The following is a 14,155-nucleotide window of genomic DNA, read 5'->3' as shown; positions in this document are numbered from 1 at the left end:
TAAATACTGACTCTACTCCTGAGACTCAGATCATTACTCCATTACTCCATGTTCTCTCTCCGCTGAGAGAGAACACACACTCACACACAGTCTTCACTGGATTTACCCAGCTTTGAGAAAAGGTTGTTTGCATTTCTGGAACCCAAAGGATAATATTAGATTATATTTCTCCAAAAGGACAGTTTTTCCACACAAACAACAGGACTTTTTCTGGATTTTTAGTTATTTTGTTGGATATCTCCATCGTACAACCATGAGAGGACATTTCTCCATCGAGTGGCTTGCCCAAAGTAGCCAGGCATTAGGAAGCATGAGACCCTCGCCTCTCCCCTCTTCCTGGTCCTCTGTTGGACCCAACAGCACCTCCGTGACCCAACCTGAGAGCCTGCCTGGGTTCTACTGCCGACCGAGACCCGAGAATCAGGAGAACCAGGCAAGGAGAGGACAGAGGCTCAACCCATTCAGCTATCCCTGCCTGGCAGGCCCTCAGATGTGTACACATACAAAGAGGAGTAGCCCCCTCCACCACAACCACCAAGGTAGGTTCACTTTTCCTCAAATGACCTCACCTCAGGATCTGAGCTTAGATGGGGAGCATACATTAATTTAAATAGTGTCTTGTTGTTTTGGGGTGTGTTTTAAGCTGTGTATTGGAGGAATTAATTGACTCAGAGATAGATAATTCATAAGTAATAGCTACATCTGATTTAGCTCTTAAAGTGCTGAAAGCGCCATAGTTAGGACGCACCTCAGAGACATGAATTTGTTTGAAAGGTTCAGAGCACACAAACGTTTTGGGAACCACTATGATGTGACATATGGATGGATTTGAAATCTAACTTCTCTCCATTTCTACCCTCTCTCTCCTCTCTCAGTGGCTGAGACTGGCTTCATCAGTAGAACAGAGGAGGGAACGTCAGGGTACGAGAGCGAAGGCAGGCGATCCCTCTCCCCCACCACCCCCCCGGACGGCACCTTCACCTCTCCCTCCTTGTCTCCCATCTCTCTCTCTCTTCCTACAGGGAGGCGGCCACGTACAGCCTACAAAGTGGAGCAGATCAACAGTCTGGAGACGGCCTTCAAGAGGAACGCCTACCTGGGCACTCAGGACAAGGCTGAGCTCTGCAAGAGACTCAACCTTACAGACAAACAGGTAAGCACCCCCCCCCCCCCAAAAAAAGGTTGCAAGATCGAATCCCTGAGCTGACAAGGTAGAAATCTGTTGTTCTGCCCCTGAACAAGGCAGTTAACCCACTGTTCCTAGGCCGTAATTGAAAATAAGAATTTGTTCTTAACTGACTTGCCTTGTTAAATCAAGGTTAAAAAATTGTCAAATTGTCAAATTACCCGCCAAACCATGGGTAAGTCACGCCCACTCAGATATCATATTTAAAACTGCAAACATTTCTCTCTACCCCATGGCAAAATGTGTAGAATTGCAGCAAACCTGCTTTAAAAGTGCAACATTTTAGGGCCTCCCGAGTGGTGCAACGGTCTACAGCACTGCATCGCAGTGCTAAAGGCGTCACTACAGACCCGTGTTCGATCCTGGGTTGGATCACAGCCGTCCGGGATCCCATAGCGCGGCTTACAATTGGCCCTGAGTCCTCCGGGTTAGGGGAGGGTTTGATCGGGGGCTTTACTTGGCTCATCAAGCTCTGGCGACACCTTGTGGCAAGCCGGGCACCTGCACTCTGCTCAGTCGTCAGTTGAATGGTGTTTCTTCTGACATTGGCTTCCAGGTTAAGCGCGCGGGTTTGGTGGGTCATGTTTCGACGGACGCATGACTCGACCTTCGCCTTCCAACCAGTTGGGAGTTGCAGCGATGAGACAAGATCAAAAAGGGGTTAAAATAAAATAGCAGGAGTTTAACTCTAAAACGTAACATTTTTTTGTCTCTGCTGTCAAGAGGTGGGCCGCTGAAATGTTTTGCCCGCAAGGTAGGGTGGACCCCCTTTCAAATTTCACTTAGGTCCCCCAAAAGGCTAGGACTGCAGGTGTGGGTATGGATGTGCGTATGCAGACCCGCAAGCCACCTCGGCCCTTAATAATGAGTTCAGATTTTGTGGCCCCATCAATGTTGCCCATCAATCCCTGAACTAACTCTTCTCTCTGTTTCTCCTCAGATCCGTAACTGGTTCCAGAACAGGCGTATGAGGATGAAGAGGATGGTCCAGGATGCTCTGGCCCAAGCCTGCCAAGCTAAAGTATCATCTCACCTGCTGCACTACACCAAGCTACAGGCCTACCGCCCAGACCCCAACCCAACCTACCATCCCCATCACGCAGGAGCCGAGGGGGGCGCTTCCACCCCATACCTCCACAACCAATACAGCTCCTCCATGGCCGGTCCAGCACTGCCCAGCCTCCCTGCCACCCCCATGGACTCTTTATACCAATACGTCAGCCTCCCCGGTCTGGTAATGCCCACTCCAAGGTCTAACCCACTGATGGGGGCCTACCACCCTCTCTCTCACCTGTGTTAGAACTTTTGAATGAAATAGGGTGGTTCTCAATAGTCTGAAGTGATTTTAAGGAAGTGAGATGAGGGTAGAAGCTACTTTAGACTATTGAGATGTATCCCACTACCTCACCAGCTACTATTCTAATGTATTGGCAACTAAAAAAAAGCTACTTAAAGGAGTGGTGAAATTGTTAAGTTTTCCACTCAGGGTAGAGTGCAATAATGAATGTGTTCCTGCTTTCTTTTGTATTGTCATACTGTAAGTTCTATTCAAGTATATTCACTTTTAATGAATCTATGTGGCTGCTGCATAAGTGTTCTAAAGAAGTGAGAAATGTTTTTTTTGTTCTTCAATTTGCATTATAATCAAGATAATCTCTTTTCCTCCACTTGATTTCTATATTTGGAAGTATTGTGAAAAATAAACATAATGCCTGAATATAGACAGGATTTTGTTGTACTGTGATAATGTCTGATTTCAAACACCTCAATATCTCTGACCAGTTTACAAATGGTTGAGGGCCACCTACTGCCTAACAGAGAAGTTGTCATGCTGTGTGGATGTGACTCAGTATGCACCAGCTAACTCACATCTTTAGTTTTTATATTTTGTTGTGTGTATTTTCTATAATTGAAGGCTCATCTGTAAGAGACTGTGGTCTCAGTATGACTCCCTGATAAAATGTAGATTACATTTAAAACATTTAAGAGAGAAGGTCCACACTCATGAATGTGTCCTGAATTTACATTTACATTGATTTCTCAGAACAAATGTTTCACTAAACTTAGTTTTAGTCCCCCCCACCTCAAATTCATGAGTGCCGACCGACCTTCATTCTCCACGGAATAAAATTAAATAATATCTAAACTACTATATCTCTAAAGTCGCTCTTGCTGCTGGTGAGTCTCTGATCCACCTCTACGCAGACGACACCATTCTGTATACTTCTGGCCCTTCTTTGGACACTGTGTTAACAACCCTCCAGGCAAGCTTCAATGCCATACAACTCTCCTTCCGTGGCCTCCAATTGCTCTTAAATACAAGTAAAACTAAATGCATGTTCTTCAACCGATCGCTACCTGCACCTGCCCGCTTGTCCAACATCACTACTCTGGACGGCTCTGACTTAGAATACGTGGACAACTACAAATACTTAGATGTCTGGTTAGACTGTAAACTCTCCTTCCAGACCCATATCAAACATCTCCAATCCAAAGTTAAATCTAGAATTAGCTTCCTATTTCGCAACAAAGCATCATTCACTCATGCTGCCAAACATACCCTTGTAAAACTGACCATCCTACCAATCCTCGACTTTGGCGATGTCATTTACAAAATAGCCTCCAATACCCTACTCAACAAATTGGATGCAGTCTATCACAGTGCAATCCGTTTTGTCACCATAGCCCCATATACTACCCACCATTGCGACCTGTACGCTCTCGTTGGCTTCATACTCGTCGCCAAACCCACTGGCTCCATGTCATCTACAAGACCCTGCGAGGTAAAGTCCCCCCTTATCTCAGCTCGCTGGTCACCATAGCATCTCCCACCTGTAGCACACGCTCCAGCAGGTGTATCTCTCGAGTCACCCCCAAAACCAATTCTTTCGTTGGCCGCCTCTCCTTCCAGTTCTCTGCTGCCAATGACTGGAACTAACTACAAAAATCTCTGAAACTGGAAACACTTATCTCCCTCACTAGCTTTAAGCACCAACTGTCAGAGCAGCTCACAGATTACTGCACCTGTACATAGCCCACCTATAATTTAGCCCAAACAACTACCTCTTTCCCTACTGTATTTAATTTATTTTGCTCCTTTGCACCCCATTATTTTTATTTCTACTTTGCACATTCTATATTGTATTTACTTTGCCACCATGGCCTTTTTTGCCTTTACCTCCCTTATCTCACCTTATTTGCTCACATCGTATATAGACTTGTTTATACTGTATTATTGACTCTATGTTTGTTTTACTCCATGTGCAACTGTGTCGTATCGAACTGCTTTGCTTTATCTTGGCCAGGTCGCAATTGTAAATGAGAACTTGTTCTCAACTTTCCTACCTGGTTAAATAAAGGTGAAATAAAATAAAATTTAAATAAATAAAGGTAAGAGAGGTCAAAGCTAGATAGAAAACCAGTAATCATATTCTGGCTAAAATATGAACACACACGGATAGTTTTTTTAAAAGACTTTTATCTTTTGTAGGTATAAAACAAGTTTGTAGCAAAATCCAATCAACTCAAAGTTTTTCAAAACATGACAAGAACTTCAGCATTTGTTGGTCAGTAGCTAGGTTTCCATCCAATTGGCAACAGATTTATGCGAATACTCAAAAATGTAGATAATGAAAATATGCACATTTTTCCATCAGTGGCGTTTCCACCAAACTGACCTTTTACAGATAGAAATCTGTGTGTGATGACAGCGCACACAAAATTTACTTTTTTGCTTAAGTGTTCATGTACCATGTATGTGTTTCCATTGCATTTTCAACTCTACCGCTAGTTGTCACAAAAATTGTTGCATTAACTTGCAAATATGCCTACTCTGTGGTTATTGGACAGAAGCATCAAGCTCATCACCATACACTTCCACCAACCTGTGAAGTTCATCATAAAATTTTATCTGTAGCCTAATAAAATGCATGGTTTCTTCTTATCAATATTTGTGCATAAAGGAGTTTTCACTGGCATTTCTCACATCATACATTTTACCAACACAAAAAGATCCCACCACGTCCAACGAACAAATTGTCTGTTGGCATTTATAAAATTGTACCGAAAATTCCTGTTTCCATCACTGCGGTCTTGGTTTTTTATACACTATGACTTTACTCGCATAAAAACTGTGGATGGAAACATGGTTATTGCACAAGTTTCTTGTCTGCAAAAAACCCTACCCTAAAACACACCCCTTTAAAACAGTACAAATCAACACATACCTCAAGGACTACACATCTCCCTCAAGAGACTACAACTATGGTTACAAAATCCCCCCCCCCAAAAAAAATATGAGAAACAAAATGAACATGGCTGCCCATTCCTTCCTGGTGATGTGAGAGGTCACTTCCTCTATGCAGTCTTCTGTTGGCCCTTCTTTCCAATCAGAGACTTGTGGATGTGAGGGATCACACCTGGAGGAGGGAGAAAAAGGGACATTACAAATGGGTGCTAGTGATACACATTGGTAGGTGAAGAGGTGAGTTAGCCCGACCCCATGTAATATAGAGTGCTTGGAGTTACTGGAAGAACAATACATAAACCCAATGAATTAGTTTACAACTCACCTCCTCCAGCGATGGTAGCCTTGATGAGCGAGTCCAATTCCTCATCTCCGCGGATGGCCAGCTGTAAGTGACGTGGAGTGATACGCTTCACCTTCAGATCCTTGGAGGCGTTCCCTGCCAACTCCAACACCTGAAAGGGAAACAAAAATATGTTCAGTAAGTGTGCGTTAGGGAAGTCTTGGAGCAAAAGCCTGCTCTATTGACCTTCGTCAGAGTCCTCAATGGGTCTCCTTTGGGGGGGGGGGGGGGTTAAATAAAAACATCTCACTTCAGCGGTGAGGTACTCCAAGATGGCGGCGCTGTAGACGGCTGCGGTGGCTCCCACTCTGCCATGGCTGGTGGTCCTGGTTTTCAGGTGTCTGTGGATACGACCCACCGGGAACTACACCAGGAGAAACATACACACAATGAGAAACACTCTAGGCAGAAGATGCCTGTTATGTAGGATTCACTTGTGACTAATTCAACAGGGAAAACCCAGGAAAAGAGACTGATTCACATGTGACCACAGAAAACCAGGGGAAAGAGTGGGTACATGCCTGGAGTCCCGCCCTCTGGGAGCGAGAAACAGCCTTTGCCTTAGCTTTACCACTGTCCTTTCCAGCCTTTCCTCCTGCCTGGAAGGGGAGAAACAGAAATTCAGTATATGATACATTAACTTGATAAATACATTGTTTTTTTAACTTCTCAATGTCTCGCTGAACTGTGGCCAGGATGAAAAAGAATCAATGTAGCGTTGGTGTACACAAATTATTAATACACTAGCATTTTCTTAATGTTATTTTTGTTTACAACTTCAAGCAACCTGTCATTACAATCACACTTATCCCGCCAATTGGAAGATAATGGACAATTTCAGGTATATAGTTTACCTAACTGTCATTCGATTTATTGAAGATGATTAATTCAAATGTTGTAAAAAAATAATAAATCTAAATATGCATAAAAACGCAGTAAGAATGGTTTTAGCTATCTAAAACGGTGAAATAATGGTATGCTTGTAGCTAGCTAACGTTAGCACAGGTTTTCTTGGCTGCTCGCCAGTAGTATCTCTGCTCGCTAGGCGGATTAGTGATAACCTGGTTTAGCTAGCTAGCTCGGTGGAAACTTGCTACCGTAACGTTAATTCAATACACAACCCAAACTTTGCGAATATCTTGGAATATTAACATAATAAGAACCAGAAAGAGTCAGGGGATAACGTAGCCAGATATTAGATATAGTTAAGATGTGTTTGAAATAAGTATGAGAAGCGAGTCGGTTGTAAAAACAGATGGCGTACTAGCTAAATGTAGATGGCGCTCTTTCGTTAGCTAGCTTTCGAGTGTCAATCGACGACGTCCTAACGTTATTTTGCACGCAAACTTGAATTCGTGAATGCTACTTGCCCGTTTAGCATATCATTTACATTTAATCCAATTTACTATAATATGTCCTATAATACAGAGTGCACACACAGAATGTGCATAAAATAATCAAAAACGCGTTACCATGTCGCCGGTGACTTTTCCCTGTTCTATTTCGAAACGGAGAGAAACAATAAACCACGAAGCAACGCCAAGCGGATGAATGAGGATTCCTCGAGCTTCCAGAGCCAACCAATAGCTTTTCTGCTTGCTGATTCGAACGGTCTCTTCAACCAATTGCAATTGTGTTTGTACAGTGTTTACTCATTCCTGCAACTGTATTGGACGTTTTGGGATAGTAGAAAACACCAGAGAAATACTACCGCATTTATAATTCACTGAAGGTACGGTCACACAAATAGGTCCTAGATTCAGATTAAGATGAAATACCAAAAATTCTGTGACATGAACAAATTTAAACTACATAATCCATGTAATTGAGTTGATATATGATTTTTTTCCCCCGGTGAGATTCAGAATGATCATTCAGATAGAACGAATGAGTAGCTACATTTGTACTTAGGTTTTTTAATACATGAATAATGATGGGATAAATATTGTGCTTTTCCATGTGCTCAGAGCGTTACATTGTATTAGAAAAACGCCTCTCATCCAACACACTACCATTAACTCTGACGTACCTGAATCCCATGTCACTCTGTTCACCATCTCTCACTTGATCAACGTTGTTGCTGCCAGACCCGGGTAAAATACATGAGTGCTGTGATTTAGTTTGGCTGACACAATCGAAGCAATAAAAATGCCCCAAAGGTGCAAACTCCAAACTAGTAAGTGATGTGCCCCTCAACTAACCTAGCCTGCTTTACAGTATTTGACCAATGTTACCTGCCAGTAGATTCAAAACCCTGTACCAGTGGACATTGATATTTGCAACCTATGTAGTAGGTGAGCAGGCTAGGCACTGTGTTGGCTGCTGCCCTTCCTCCCGGGGTGTATTCAAAAGGATGCCAATTTACAAAACGTTAAAATATAAATTGAGTATATTGGACCAATGTTTGTATTGATATTGTCTTGTTAGGGTTTAGGTTAAACCTTGTTTTACAAAGAAGTAAATAAAACATGTAATGTAAAGCCTAGACTGTGGCTTTAATAAGTATTTACTCTAATCTTATCAAATTGACAGAGAGAAGCATGTCTGTATTCTACTATCTGCACTTTATGTCGTGTTGTGCTCTCTTGGGAAACCCTCTGGCTCGCCCATCTTCCTTGTGAGAGAAGCCCATCCCAGTCAGGCCTCCTTAGGGGTGGAGTGAGTCTCCCCTGCTACCAGTGCTGCTGCGTTTGGAACTGGACTGGACTGATGGGCATTACAAATCAATTCATCTCCTCCTACATAGAGATTAAATATCAATGTGGTTTGTGCACCCCCATAAGTGCCGCTGTCAAGAATATGTCAGGCACCCCAATATTCAATGTGTAATTTGTACCCATCACTTACATGATAAAAGGTGAAATATAATGGGATAAAACATCGGTATGGGTGTTGCCTGCCTGCTGGATGTACACTGAGTGTACAAAACATTAGGAACACCTTCCTAATATTGAGTTGCACCCCCTTTTGCCCTCAGAACAGCCTCAATTCGTTGGCGCATGGACTCTACAAGGTGACTTCAATGCTTCACACAGTTGTGTCAAGTTGGCTGGATGTCCTTTAGGTGTTGGACCATTCTTGATACACACAGGAAGCTGTTGAGTGTGAAAAACCCAGCAGCGTTACAGTTCTTAACACACTCAAACCGGTACGCCTAGCACCTACTACCATACCCTGTTCAAAGGCACTTAAATCTTTTGTCTTGACTATTAACCCTCTGAATAGCATGCATACATTATCACACTCAATTGTCTCTAGGCTTAAAAATCCTTCTTTAACCTGTCTCTTCCCCTACATTTACACTGAATTAAGTGGATTTAACAAGTGACATCAATAAGGGATCACATTTTTCACCTGCATTCATCTGGTCAGTTTTTGTCATGGACATAGCGGTTCCTAATATTTTGTACACTCAGTGTATATGAGGTTAATGTAAACGGGGCCTCTTTGCCACATTATCAATATATTGTAGCGTGCTTGTTTTGGAACCAGAGTGACCTGGGCCCAGTTTAAAAAAAAATCCAGATCAAAATTACGCTTTGTTGTCTCAACCCTGTTACCCCATTCAATTTCGTTCCCCCTTCCTTTTAGAAAATATTTAGACCAAATTTAATGGGATCATATAACATGATCTTTGTTGTAGCATATGATGTGATATGTTATGGTTTGATTCTGTTTTTGTCTTTTAAACTACATTAAAAAAATCAACGAGGGATCACATCTGAGGGAGGAACAGAATTTAACTCATGTTTTTATCTGGATTAAATGTTTTGAAAAACTGGGAACTGGGTTCGAGTCTTAACCAATCCACCACTGAATTCCCTACACTGGTGTCAGAAGTGAGATAGTGGAGGAGGGATATATAGTGTAGTGATCTTTGGTGCTTGCCTCTGAATCAGAAACCCATGTTCAAGTCCAGTGTACAACCCCTCTGAATTTGCTACAGTACCAGCTGACTGATCATGAGTTGATTGTTTGATTGGTGGCAGGAAAGTCTAGCGGTTAAGAGAGTTGGGCCAGGAACCAAAAGGTTGCTTGTTTGAATCCCCGATCCGACGAAGTGAAAACATCCAATGTGACCTTGAGCAAGGCACTTAACCCTAATTGCTCTGGATAAAAGCGATTGCTAAATGACAACAACAAAAAAATAACAGTATGGGTACCACTGTGGTGGAATTAATAGCAACATTCATATCTGGATGACAGGGAAAATATTAGGAGTTAGATGGTTAAATATGTTTTGTACCAATGCCTAGGTTTATGAAAATGTACAAGGTAAAATGTATTAATCTCAGTGTAAATGGCTGGTCTTTTGTGACATTGTCAAATGACTGTCACTGTATAGTATAAGCGTAACAATTGATATGGAATTGCTTTTATTACTGCTTTTGTCTGTAGTAATCCACCAGTCTAGAATTTCACGTTTGCCCAGTTTTACCTTAAATGCCATAGCAACTGCACAGAAAAGGATCAGCTTCAATTTATTGGAACTTCATAGTAAAAATGGTTGTAAAAATGTTGGCCCATTGATTGGACGGTGGTGTGGTCGTGATCCCGGTGTCCAGTAGGGTAGAAGCTCCACGATTACGTCAACAGAACCTACATCTGAACCAATTACATGTTACAAGGTTAAGACGTAAGCGTGATTGACAGCGGAAATCGACCAATGAGGGAAAGAGAATTCGTTGAACCTTGAGTGATTGGCAGACCCAAGGCCAATGCGGGAGCGCTTGGGGCGGGTTTTGGTGATGACCATGAAGGGGGTGTGCAAGCCGAGAGGGAGATACGCAGGAGAGGGAGAAGCTGGCTGGCGGTGCTGAAGATGGCGGATGGTGACAGTGGGAGCGAGCGCGGCGGTGGCAGCAGCGGAGGAGGAGGAGGAGGAGGTGGTGGAAGCGGGTTCCAGCACTCCCAGAGAGAGCAGGAGACCCAGGAGCTGGCGTCCAAGCGACTGGATATCCAGAACAAGCGCTTCTACCTGGACGTCAAGCAAAACAACAAGGGCAGGTTCATCAAAATCGCCGAGGTCGGGGCCGGGGGCTCCAAAAGTCGCCTGACCCTGTCCATGTCAGTTGCGGCGGAGTTTCGTGACTACCTGGGGGATTTCATAGAGCACTACGCCCAACTGGGGCCTAGCAGCCCGGAGCAGATCGCCCAGTCCTCGGTCGGAGAGGACGGCGGGCCAAGGCGAGCCCTGAAGAGCGAGTTCTTGGTCCGTGAGAACCGTAAATACTACCTCGATCTGAAGGAGAACCAGCGGGGGAGGTTCCTGCGGATCCGACAGACCGTAAACCGAGGGCCCGGGTTCGGAGTAGGGGGGCCTGGAGGAGGCATGCAGGCCGGGCAGACCATAGCCCTTCCGGCCCAAGGCTTAATAGAGTTTAGAGACGCCCTTGCCAAGCATATAGATGATTACGGTGGAGACGACGAAGAGTTGGCGGGTGGAACCGCAGCTGGGGCCTATGGGGAGCTTCCCGAGGGCACATCCATCATGGTGGACTCTAAACGGTTCTTTTTCGACGTCGGGTCCAACAAATACGGCGTGTTCCTGCGAGTGAGCGAGGTCAAACCGAGCTACAGGAACTCTATCACCATCCCGTTCAAAGCGTGGGGGAAGTTCGGAGGAGCTTTCAGCCGCTATGCGGAGGAGATGAAAGAGATCCAGGAGCGACAGCGGGATAAAATTTATGAGAGGAGAGAGGAGTCGGAGGGAGAGGAGGTGGATGACGACTGAGTAGTTGAAACCGCTTATATAGTTCAGTTCACACAGTAAGATCAGCAATAGATATGTGGCAGAAATGACAGATTTAAGTGCATGACGAATCGAACTTTAATACTAGAAAATATCGTGGCGTTAAAAAGTAAATTTGACACGAACTATTGATGTATTTAACACCTGGAGTTTGTTTATGAGGGTTATATGGGGTGTGAAGTAAAACAAAAAGTTAAAGTTATGGGACTAGTATAGTAGTGTGTAAATGAGACTTTTCTCATGGATTTAAAAAAGATTGCAATTGTGTTTTGTAGAAAAAGAAATATACCTAAAACCAGCAACGTGGTTTTCATAACAATTTAAGAAGCCAATGACATCTTTATAATAAATGTTTCCTTTCAAATATAGATATATATTTAAAAGAGTAAGGAGTGTACCTTGACCCCATTGATTTAGCTATTTCCATTTCTCAGTGTAAGGAGATAACCAGCATCCATTGTATTCCCATTCTAGGTCTCCTATGTGGGCAGTGTGTGTGGGATCCTTACAAGTTAGTGAAAGTAGTAGGAATGAATGTCTAGAATGCTGCCTGCTGTCATTTCGTGGAGGTTTATATTTAGTGTGTTAACCGATAGAGATAGCTATATAACACAGGCAGGCCCCTTAACAGACGATTATGATGAGAAACATTAGAGAGAACTATATCTGCAGGCCTATCTAAAGGCCTCAGAGACTCAATTGGAGCTGTGTGCTAATGTAGTTAGCTCAGTATCACGTCACTCTCCAAGCAAATAGACCTAAACACGGAGTGATTTTTAAAAAATTACATATAAATGCCAGGCAATATTTACAAAGTCTGTTTCCTCTGACTTAATGGGTTTGAAAGTAATCTGTAAGTCTCTGTAAGAGTGGAGCAGTGTGTCTCCTCAGTCCTCACGCAATGTGACCTGGTGTCAATAGATTGACAGGCCTGTTAACCAATCAGCAACCAGGAAGGACTGTATCTTCCTGCTGTATGAGTCCCATGGGAGCCTGCCCTCTCAGCGTTGACACACGGATGGGACCCCCACTTATCCACACACACACACACCAACACACTGCGGGAGCCTTGTGAGCAGGCCAATGCAAGTGATCACTGGGTGAAACCCAGAGCGACTACTACTACTGTCACCCAGCCAGCCAGGCTGTGTGGGGCATCAATGATAACATACCACCAGTTCCTCTGCTCAGGCCCAGCCAGGAGAGACCACACACACTCTGTGTCTCAGAGCCCAGGCCTCAGCACCGCCACACCACTAACATCACACTACGCCACTGGACAGTAACATATGGATGGATGGTTTCCTTTTTATTTCGAAAGAGAACTATATTGAAAGAATATTATACGTATAAAAGAGAAAATACTGAACAAACCAGCATACAATATTTTTTAAATACCTTAAAAAGAAAAGGAAAAATGTATATGAATTATATAGCCTAAGTATTTCATGAAACATAGCTGGGATGTGACTAAATAGTCCATGATGTTGTTTTCTTTTAGCTTTTTCTTTATTTTCATTTTCATTTGTTGGGTTTCTCCCAGAGAGTGAAAGAAATAACACTTCTGTGATTAAAAAGAATATAAATGCAATAGATATTGTGATTGTTACTTCAGAAAATCCCTTTCTCTCCCTCTCTCTCCTCACTCCAACAACCAGCAGCTGCTGAAAGGTCCTTCATAGTTCTCCATTTTAACTTTCTCTTCTTAGGTTTTAAAGGTCCTACTACAATCAGTAAAAATAATTATAGTCCCAGCTATTCTCTGTTGCTTGTAGTTGTTCCCAAATAAACATGTAGAACCAGTCACAGACAGTTGATCTGAGTTGGGGGAAAACGACCCAACGCATCGTCAATGTCTAGGAGCGTTCATATTACACATTCTCAACTCCAAGCTTGAAGTTGCCTTCTGTTTAATTTATGCCATATTCTCCTTTAACTTTGTTGCCAGTGCCATCAAGGCAATTAGGTGTTTTTGTAATTGAAAACGACTACTAAATAGTGTGCTATAACTACATGAGAAGGCAAACTCAAAGCACTGATGGACATTCGGAGCGCAGTTAGGTATTTAAAAATGCGTAGTAAACCAATTGCTTTCTGACACTAAGAATGTGTGGTGTTGGATTCTTTGCCACTTTGTTTTTGCACTTTAAGATCGTAAACACAATGTCATATTATTTCTTAGACTCAGCCAGTTTATGGGGGGTGGGGGGCTCTCTCCCCAGCACAATCTCAGCGACACGGCAGCTGTCGTAAACATGTGCTCTGCTGTTGCAACATATCAAGACCCTCTCTTCATCAGTCAATAAAGTAGCTCTTTACTTAGGAAAACAGCCTATCTTGCCACAACATTTACCTCAACACAACACAAGGTAAATGTCTCAAGCTTACAGAAGAAATAGGAGCTAGAAGGCATATCTTTCTGGTTTTGATCTTTACATTTGTCACAACTGTTCAAATAAATGAGTGTGTTTGAGATACTCAGACTAGGCTTATAATATGTCTGCACAGATGATCTGTTCATTATCAACAGCAAAATATCTGTTGATTTGTATAATCTGTTTATCTGGAACAAGTGTCTCCATCAGACCAAATTAAACTAGGGGTAACATGTTTGAGGTACCATAGAAG

General features: G+C 43.1%; 3 protein-coding genes across 3 annotated transcripts; 2 read left to right on the top strand and 1 right to left on the bottom strand.

Moving 5' to 3' along the window:
* The first annotated feature begins 310 nt into the window (after positions 1-310).
* ved (ventrally expressed dharma/bozozok antagonist) lies at positions 311-2,486 on the top strand. The gene is made up of 3 exons (XM_064941082.1): positions 311-539; positions 876-1,153; positions 2,127-2,486. Exons 1-3 carry the CDS (start codon positions 311-313, stop codon positions 2,484-2,486), a joined length of 867 nt encoding a protein of 288 aa, XP_064797154.1.
* A 2,160-nt stretch (positions 2,487-4,646) lies between these two features.
* On the bottom strand, positions 4,647-7,354 carry LOC135518205 (histone H2A.V). Its single transcript, XM_064943188.1, has 5 exons — positions 7,248-7,354; positions 6,297-6,374; positions 6,026-6,139; positions 5,758-5,887; positions 4,647-5,604 (listed from the first exon to the last, which is right to left on the bottom strand). Exons 1-5 carry the CDS (start codon positions 7,248-7,250, stop codon positions 5,543-5,545), a joined length of 387 nt encoding a protein of 128 aa, XP_064799260.1. The 5' UTR covers positions 7,251-7,354; the 3' UTR covers positions 4,647-5,542.
* A 3,197-nt stretch (positions 7,355-10,551) lies between these two features.
* purbb (purine-rich element binding protein Bb) lies at positions 10,552-13,118 on the top strand. The gene has a single exon (XM_064943186.1). It carries the CDS (start codon positions 10,598-10,600, stop codon positions 11,507-11,509), a length of 912 nt encoding a protein of 303 aa, XP_064799258.1. The 5' UTR covers positions 10,552-10,597; the 3' UTR covers positions 11,510-13,118.
* The last annotated feature ends 1,037 nt before the right edge of the window (positions 13,119-14,155 follow it).

The sequence above is a fragment of the Oncorhynchus masou genome, chromosome 28, assembly GCF_036934945.1.
Source record: "Oncorhynchus masou masou isolate Uvic2021 chromosome 28, UVic_Omas_1.1, whole genome shotgun sequence".
Taxonomy (NCBI): Eukaryota; Metazoa; Chordata; class Actinopteri; order Salmoniformes; family Salmonidae; genus Oncorhynchus; species Oncorhynchus masou.
The sequence above is the reverse complement of the archived record's forward strand: the minus strand, read 5'-3'. Positions and strand labels throughout refer to the sequence as shown.